Source organism: Petaurus breviceps, unplaced genomic scaffold, assembly GCF_028583685.1.
Source record: "Petaurus breviceps papuanus isolate PSGF00001 unplaced genomic scaffold, PetGlider_PUasm1.0 188, whole genome shotgun sequence".
Taxonomy (NCBI): Eukaryota; Metazoa; Chordata; class Mammalia; order Diprotodontia; family Petauridae; genus Petaurus; species Petaurus breviceps.
The window spans coordinates 37,584,214-37,592,620 of NW_027185804.1; the positions used below are offsets into that span (position 1 = coordinate 37,584,214).

Sequence of the window (8,407 nt, forward strand, 5' to 3'; positions counted from 1 at the left end):
TCGCGGACTGGGCCCGAGCCGACTGACTCGGCCAAGGTGTCGCGGTAACCGGCAAGGCCCGGCTGGGAGGCCGCGGCTCTGGCTCTGCGGGCCCCGCCGACAGGGGGGGCATACAGTAGGCACTACATAAATGCGCTGCCCAGCCCTGGGCTCCCCCGGCTGACCCGGCCCCGTGCCCGCTAGTCCGCGGCAGCCAAAGGGTTACTGCCCCTGGAGACAGAAACCAGGCTCCCGGAGAAAAACCAAAACACAAAAATAATTCGATGAGTAAGAATAAAATTCCCTCTTCTGAGGTTCCCGGCCCGCCCCTCCCTGCGGCCCCCACTTCCCCTTTTCCTACAAGCCCGAGCCCGGCTCCAGGCTGAGTCAGAGGCCGCCCGGCCCAAGCTCGGGGCCGCGAGCAGCGCGGTTCGAAGCAGGGGCTCCCGCACTGCGCATGCCAGCGCGAGCCCCGCCCCCGCCTCAGCCCGGCGACCTCAGCCTGGACTCTCCGCAAGACGCGTGCGCTGCAGGCGAGCCGCGGCGCCACCGTGCGGCCGCGCGGAGACCGCCAGCCGGGCAAGGGCCGTCGCTCGAGGCGCACGCGCAGACCCCCTGGGGCGGGGCGGAGGGATGGAGCGCGGAGGGGCGGGGCGGGTGAGCACGCCCCTCTGCTTGGGGCTCCGCCCCCCCGAGCCCCTCTCCCTCTCTCCCTCCGGCCGTACGGAAACCGGACGGAAGTGCGCCCTCCCACCCGGGTTCCCCCACGCGCAGGCGAGAGGCGGAAGCGTTCCCTGCCGTCAGCGCTCCCCTGCGGGGCCGGCACCCGAGTGTTTGGGGTTCCGGGCCCGGGATGAGTTTGACGTGGCCGAGCTCCGGGGAGGTGGAGCCGTGTGGCAGGGGGCGGAGGGCGGGAGGAGCCGAGGCCCGGGCTGAGGCCGGGGCCGGGCGGGGGCGGGGGCAGAGACGCCGCGTCTGGGGCTGGATGGCAGGGGCCGCCCGGAGCCGCGCTTGCTGCCACCGCCGCCACCGCCGCACGGTGAGTGGCCGGGCTGGGGGCTGGGCACGGGGCGCCCGCCGGCCCCGCGACCCCCGCCTGGATCCCCCGCCCCCCCCCCCTCCGACTGACCCCCCAAGGAGCGGGGAGCTGGACCCCCTTCCCCCGCCCCCTCAGACTGACCCCCCAAGGAGCTGGTAGCTGGACCCCTGCCTCCTTCTGACTGACCCTCCAGAGAGCGGGGAGGTGGACTCCTTTCCCCTGTCCCTCTCTGACCCCCAAAGAGCGGGGAGCTGGACCCCTGCCCTGCCCCCCTCATACTGACCCCCCAGAGAGCAGGGAGCTGGATCCCTTTCCCCTGCCCTGCTCCTCCAACTGACCCCTAATTGTCAGGGAGCAAGCCCCGACAGGAGGACATTGGCTTGTTGGTCCACCCCCCTCCAGTATTTGTGGGAATTGGAGCTCATCTAGTCCAAACTTCATTTTCCAGAGGAGGAAACAGCCAGACATGGAAACATACTCTTGTGACCTTGGACAAGTCACTTGACCACTCTTATGCTAGACTTTTATCTCCTATGGTCTGTCCCTCCTGGCTCTGCCATTCTGTGCTCTGAGGCCCCTTCCAGCTTCAGACCTGGGATTCCTGCTTAGGACACAGGATGACAGACCTGGAAGGAGTTCAGAACCTTGATTACTGAGTTGGGAAGGACCTAGTCCATCTGATTTCTTTTCTAGAAACCCAGGGGATTGGGTCTCAGCTACATCCCCCTCCCCTTCCCAGTTTACATGCTGGCAGGTTCAGCCCCTGGGGATGATCCAACCCCTGCAATGGCCTCCCATTTCCTCCATCCCCAATCTCTTACTCCCATATCCTTGGGGGTTCCCTGGGTCCTTGCTCTGAGATGAGGGGAAGAGAGATGGTCTGGGTTTGTTTGGGTTATAGTATAAGTTATGACATGGGATTGGGAAAGGCTTCATAGAAGGAAATCCTCCCAACGATAATTAAAAAAAGAAGTCCCGAAGGGACTTGGTGATCGTGGGTAGCCCCCTTCCCTCACTGGTGTTCTTCAGGCAAAGGCTAGACCCACCACTTGTCTGGAATGTTCTAGAAGGGATTCTTGTTCAGGGACGGGACGGGTTGGACCAGATGAGAGGTCCGTCCCGCTGTGAGATGCTAAGTTGGGGCTTTCTGTGGGTGTAAAAGCCCAGCCTCCACATGCTGTCTGCTTGGATCCAGTCTTTCCTCCCAACCCATCTGATGAGTAAAATTTCCCTTTCCCTGAGTCTCCACTTGGCCGATGATGCAAACAGAGCATCTGTGCGTCCCATCACCTCTGTGCTGGGCGGCCCTCCACGCGGCAGACGTGGGCAAAGCGGACCAGTGCTTGGTCTGAGTCCCCACTTGGGGCTCTGAGACTCCAGGGTGGGCCCTTCCTGAGCTGGCAGCATCTGAAGCCCTAACCACTGTCAGGAGGTGGAGGGAGACCAGGCACAGAGAGAGAATGTGATTGATGCTGCCACCCAGAGCCCCCAGTCTGAGCTGTTTGAGTCACTGCCTGCCATGCTGCAGGCTGACCCAGAGGTGATTCAGTGGGAAGACAGCTGACTTCGTAGTCCCAAGACCTGGGCTTGAAAGCCTGGCTCTCCCACTCGCTGCCTACGGCTTCACCCCCTGCCCCTCAGTGTCCTTATCTGTAAAAAGAGAGGGTCCCTCCCAGCTCAGATGCCATGTGAGGCTTCCCCTTCTCCCTATCCCCTTATGCCCGGGCATGGCCAGTCCTGATGGTTGAAGCCCTGCCTTCCTTTCCTTCCCTCCCCTTGGTTCTCAGGGAGGAGGAGGAGGAGGTGTTGTGCCCGTAGTCTTTTTCCTTTCTGCTAGATTCTCCTGGACCTCAGGGAATGAATCTCTGCTCAGTAGAGTCCTGTCAGGCTGGGTCCTGCCCCCTGGCAGCAGGAGGCACCCTGTTGGGCGGGTGTGCAGAGCCCAGCCAGGGCCTCACCCTTTCATTAGGAAAGCTTGGCCTCAGGGCATCAGAATTGCCTGGTGCTCAAAGAAAGGAAAGGGTCTGTGCCTAGAGTCCCCACCTTCCAGGGAGCCCTTGGGCTCCAGGGCAGTGAGCTTAGCTGGGAAAGTTGGCAGAGGAGGCAGGCCTTGAATCCACCCTCAGTCCCCCAGATTGTATTTGAACACCTTGGCATCTCCTTGGAGCAGGTGCTCTAGCCTTGGGGCTCACAGAGAGAACTCATTCCAGTCTCTTCTCTTTTCAGCACGTGATTCGCCTGGATGCCCCTGTGCTGGCGTTGGCATGACTGGGCAAAGCCTCCTCTTTCTCACCACCCTGGCCCTGGGGCTCGTTGGGGTGGCCTGGGGGGCCCAACCGGCTCTGCTGGGCCGGGGGGCAGCAGCCACAGCTTGTCGTCTGGATGACAAGGAGAGTGAATCTTGGGAGGCCCTGCTGAGTGCGGAACGGCTGGATGCCTGGGTTTGCTCCCTCGTTGGCTCACTTATGGTGGGGCTCAGCGGGGTCTTCCCTCTGCTGGTCATCCCCCTGGAGACAGGCGCTGCCCTACGCTCTGAAGGCAGGTTCCCCAGCCCTCTTCCTTCCAGGCCCAGGCTCCTGGGGCTTAGTGGACAGTAGTCCTGCACATCAGCCCTGGCCACTCACTTCTCTGCAGAGAGGGATTAAGCGAATTCTAGAATGCTCACATCTTAGATGATCTCTGAGGCCCACAGGGTTATGTACATGATTTTCTGACAAAAATAGCCAGAATTTATGTACTGCTTATCCCGTTGGCTCCTCCTGTCATCCCCATTTTACAGATGGGAAAACTAAGGCAGACAAAAGTTAAGTGACTGTTCTTAGGATCATCCAGCCACTAAATGTCTGAAGCTGGATTATGAAATTGCCTGGGAGTTGTCTTCTGCTTGGGCCCAGTCCAGTCCCTTGGTCTTCAGCAGTTTTAGGTGCTGTGGGGAAGATAAAAGAGAAGACCTGGGTCTTGCTCTGAAGCACTTGTTTCCATCTGATTTAGAAATCTGGAATTTAGCACAATACAATAGACAAAAATTAAGCACGTATAGTATACAAGGCTCTCTATTAGGTGCCAGATTAGGGGGGTAGGAGAGACTGTCACGTGTGTGCCCCTACATATGGAAGGCTAGCATTTCAGAGGGTCTTGGCACTGCCAGTGGTGGACAGCAAGGTCTTCATGTGGGAGGTGGTGCCCAAGCAGTGCTTGGAAGGGAGCCAGGGATTCCTTATGCTCCATCACCTCTCCCAGGAGGCCTAAAGAGTCTGGCTGGCCCCGCCCTGGCCCCCCAGGCAACAGGCCCCGTCTGGAAGGCACCCAGGCCCAGGTGGTCAGGACGGTGAGGGCCTTGGAGCCCAAGCTGCTGGAGGATCAGGGCAGGAGTCAGGGAGGTCAGATATGGGTCAAAGAAGCCTTTGGGAGGGGAGGAGACGGTCTTGAGGCCGCCTCAGAGGGGAAAGCTCAGCTTCGTTCTGTTTGGGCCCAGTGGGCAGAACTAGCCACTGTGGTGGGCAGTGTACAGAAGCAGGTGTCAGCCAGATATGAGGGAAATCTCAGCACTTAAACCCCCACCCCAAGTGGGAGGCTCCCAGCAGGAGCCCCATGGCCATGTCAGCTCTGGACATTCTTTGTCCAGCTCCTGATGGGGCTCTGAGGGCCATCACCACTCTGCGAGTGTGTGATTTGGGGGTTCCAAGGACAGTACCCAGAGGAGGTGAACATCAGAGCCAGGTTCAGGCCCCGGCCCCAGATCGGGGGTCCTGGCTATTCCCTAGAGCCTGACCCCGGCCTTCCGTCTGCCTTTCAGCTGGATCCCGCCACCTGAAGCAGCTGCTGAGCTTTGCTCTGGGAGGTCTCCTGGGGAACGTGTTTCTGCACCTGCTCCCAGAGGCTTGGGCCTACACCTGCAGCGCCGCCACGGGTAAGGCTCATTTGGAGGCAGCTCTGAAGAGATGAAAAGGTGGCCGGCCTAGCCAGACTGCTTCCCCTAGGAGTGCCTGGGGATTTAAGAGTGCACAGGGTAGGGAAGGCAAAAGTAGGGGGTCGGCAGTTCACTGGCCCAGGGAGCAGGTGCGCAGGCCTGGGGCCCTGTCCTCGAGGCAGCCTCCATCCCACAGACAGATCCAGCCATGTCATGAACCTCTTCTCTCCTCTTTGTCTGGCTCTGACATTCCCTAATTTGCAGGTGGGGGAGGGCAGAGTCTGCAGCAGCAGCAGCTCCTGGGGCTTTGGGTCATTGCTGGCTTCCTGACCTTCCTGGGGCTGGAGAAGATGTTCCTAGACAGCAGAGAGAAGGATCGCCCCAGCCAGGTGAGCCCTGTGCAGAGAGGGTAGAAGCCTGGGCCCCAGCTCAGCAGTATACCTGCCTAGTCCCCTAGATCTCTCCCTGCCCTCCTCATACCCCCTAGGTCTCTGCCCTCCTTGTACCCCCAGATCTCTGATTCATACCCCCTAGGTATCCTGCTGCTGAGGCCCTAGAAGCCCTGAACAGAGGGTCACCCCCCCCCAGTTCTCACTCTGTCCCCCAGCAGTGTTCCTGAGGAGGGCAAACAGCCCTACGAATGCTCAGCTGACGCTGAGGGGAAGCTGGGGTCAGAGGATGTCCCTGGCCTGGTCTGGAGTCACAGACTCTAGGACAGCCAGCGCTTGGTGGGAGGAAAGGGCTTGGGGGCATCCAGCTTTTCAGGGACCAACAGAGGATGGCTGGAGTAAAGGGCACCTTTTCTCTGTCTCTGTCTCTCTCTTAGTGGGGGTGGGGGGGCGTCTAACGGCCACTTCTCCCTCACTCTCCTGGACTCAGGCCCCCATCAAAGACCCGGCTGCTGCCGTGCACAATGGAGGCCGCTGCCTGGCCCTGCCGGCTGCAGTAGCAGGCCTGAGCGTTGAGGTCCAGAAAATCAAAGTGAGTGGCCCGCTCGCGGCCCCCCTCCCTCGGCCCCAGGGTGCTCCCTGAACAGCCCCCTCAGCTCGGCTCAGCCTCCCTCTGCCTCTTTCCCACCCTCCAGATCAGTGGCTACCTCAATCTGTTGGCAAACACCATCGACAACTTCACGCATGGGCTGGCTGTGGCTGCCAGCTTCCTGGTGAGCAAGAAGGTGAGTGCCCTGGGCCTGCGGGCCCCCAGACCTCCGCAGGGAGGACCTATCCTGGAAGGGGCATACGCCAGGCTGAGCGCCCAGCCTCACAGACTCCCTTCTTTGTGCAGATCGGGCTTTTGACTACTATGGCCATTCTTCTCCACGAGATCCCTCACGAGGTGAGTGCTGCCAGGGCAGGGGAGCACCTGGCACACCCAGCTCTGCCCCAGGCGGGGCGGCTGCTCCTGAGGACTGAGGGATGGCGGAGCGGGGGTGGTCAGGTGGTGGGTTCATCACAAGCGCTGGCTGTGCCGGGCACTATGCGCAGGGCGACGGATATAAAGACACAAAAACTTTGGCACTGGTGGGTCAGGCAGCAAACTTCTATTGAGCGCCTACTGTGTACTGGACACATGCGAGACAGAACGGAACAGTCCCTGCCCTCCAGTGGGGTGACAACAGGGCCGTACCAAGTATGTGCAGAATGGATCGAGAGAGAAATGCAAATCAGGACGGGAGGGAGGGAGGGAGGGCACAGCAGCCAGCAGGTGGGGGTGATGCTGCATCTTGGAGGAAGGTGGGGACGGCCAGTGCAAAGGGACGGAGACTGGACCCTTCGTCTGGACTTTTGGACTCTGTGACTTAGGGGCTTTAGGTGATGGGTGGGGCAGAGGAGCCGCATCGGCGACAGTGCAGAGGAAGAAGGGGCCACAGCACACAAAAGTTCGGCTTTCGCAAAGCCTTGGTGAATGTCCTGACTGGCCTCAAGTGTGAGGGCTCCTGAGGCCTGGGGCAGAGCCAGCAGTCAGCCGCTGAACGTGCATTAAGTGGCTGCTGTGTGCCCACCTCTGTGCTGAGCCCGAGGACTAAGAACCGGTGCCCGGAGTAGTGCGGGCTGGGGCGGGGCCACGGCCAGTGACGCCTCCAGGTGCGGACTGGGGCGGGGCCACGGCCAGTGACGCCTCCAGGTGCGGACTGGGGCGGGGCCACGGCCAGTGACGCCTCCAGGTGCGGACTGGGGGCAGGGCCGGGCGGCCCTCACAGATACAGCTGACTGGTCAGTGCAGCGTGCTGGGGCCAGGGGCCCAGAGTAAGCCCAACTGGGCCTTCTCCTCAGGTAGGCGACTTCGCCATCCTGCTCCGGGCCGGCTTTGACCGATGGAGTGCCGCCAAGCTGCAGCTCTGGACTGCGCTGGGGGGCATCCTGGGCGCCTGCTTTGCCATCTGTACCCAGTCACCCAAGGGAGCAGGTAGGGAGCCAAGGCGTGTGGGACCAGAGCGGGAACCGCTAGCCAGGAGCATGTGTTCGCCCCGGCCCGGCCCAGGGCGGCTCATCTCGTGGATCTGCCCCCTCCCCAAGCCCTGTAGGTTCCAGAGGCTGGTGGCTAGTCAGGCGGAGAGCACTGGCGGCCTTGGCAGTGACGTGGTTGAGTTCACCCCTCACCAGGGTGTTTCTTCCACTCTTTGCAGGGGAGACCATTGCCTGGATCCTTCCCTTCACCTCAGGGGGCTTTCTCTACATCGCTCTGGTCAATGTACTGCCGGACCTCTTGGAGGAAGAGAACCCTTGGTGAGTGATGCAGGCCTGCCCTCAGAGAGCTCACGTTGTCTCGTGTCTGTGAAGGAGGGCCCCAGAGACTCGGCAAGGACCCAGCCACTGTCGGTGCTGGGAAGGTCCTTAGTCCAAGGCAGGGCTCAGGCCTGTAACTGCCTCCTTTCTCACCCACCATCACGGGAGAAGCCTATTGCCTCAGTTGTCTGTCCTGCCACCTCTCCCAGCCCAGGCTGGTACCCGCAGCCATGGGAGGCCTTGTGTCCTGGGAGGGGGGGGCTGCTGCCCGCAGCCGTGGGGGGCCTTGTGTCCTGGGAGGGGGGTGTGGCTGCTGCCCGCAGCTGTAGAGGGCCGGGCCTCCGGGGGGGGGGGGGCTGGTGCCCGCAGCCGTGGGGGGCTGGGTGGCCCCTGAGCAGAGGCCTCTCTCCCTGCAGGAACTCCTTACAGCAGGTGCTGCTGCTGCTAATGGGCATTGTGATGATGGTGCTCTTCTCGCTCCTGGCCGAGTGACATCCCTGTGGATCCCCTCGGCCCCTCCAGCAATAAGAGACTCCTTTTAGTCCTGTGACCTCGTGTGTGTGCTTGGGAGACAGCATACCCGGTGTGTGCGAGTGCCCGGTGTGCAGACTCGCCGAGACCGGGGCCTCTGTCCCTCTGGACCCCACTCTGGCACCTGGCTCTCATCCTAGTCTCTGCCAAATAAGCTTTGAGGAGGAGCTGCGGCTGTGTGTGTGTGTGTGTGTGTGTGTGTGTGTGTGTGTGTGTGTGTGT

General features: G+C 61.4%; 1 protein-coding gene across 2 annotated transcripts; it reads left to right on the plus strand.

Annotated features, from left to right (window-relative positions):
- Positions 1 to 895: 895 nt before the first annotated feature.
- SLC39A13 (solute carrier family 39 member 13) lies at positions 896 to 8,339 on the plus strand. Of its 2 annotated transcripts, XM_069091612.1 has the most exons (10): positions 896 to 1,018; positions 3,245 to 3,556; positions 4,815 to 4,928; positions 5,193 to 5,317; positions 5,808 to 5,909; positions 6,013 to 6,102; positions 6,213 to 6,263; positions 7,202 to 7,334; positions 7,555 to 7,654; positions 8,071 to 8,339. In XM_069091612.1, exons 2-10 carry the CDS (start codon positions 3,283 to 3,285, stop codon positions 8,144 to 8,146), a joined length of 1,065 nt encoding a protein of 354 aa, XP_068947713.1. In that variant the 5' UTR covers positions 896 to 1,018; positions 3,245 to 3,282; the 3' UTR covers positions 8,147 to 8,339. The 2 variants fall into 2 exon arrangements, with proteins under 2 accessions (XP_068947713.1, XP_068947714.1); XM_069091613.1 differs by lacking the exon at positions 5,808 to 5,909.
- The last annotated feature ends 68 nt before the right edge of the window (positions 8,340 to 8,407 follow it).

Coding starts and splice junctions, on each gene's coding strand:
- SLC39A13 (XM_069091612.1), top strand. CDS start 3,283: ATGACTGGGCAAAGCCTCCTCTTTCTCACCACCCTGGCCCTGGGGCTC. Junction 6,103..6,212: donor GCTTCCTGGTGAGCAAGAAG/GTGAGTGCCCTG, acceptor TTCTTTGTGCAG/ATCGGGCTTTTGACTACTAT. Junction 7,335..7,554: donor CCAGTCACCCAAGGGAGCAG/GTAGGGAGCCAA, acceptor CACTCTTTGCAG/GGGAGACCATTGCCTGGATC.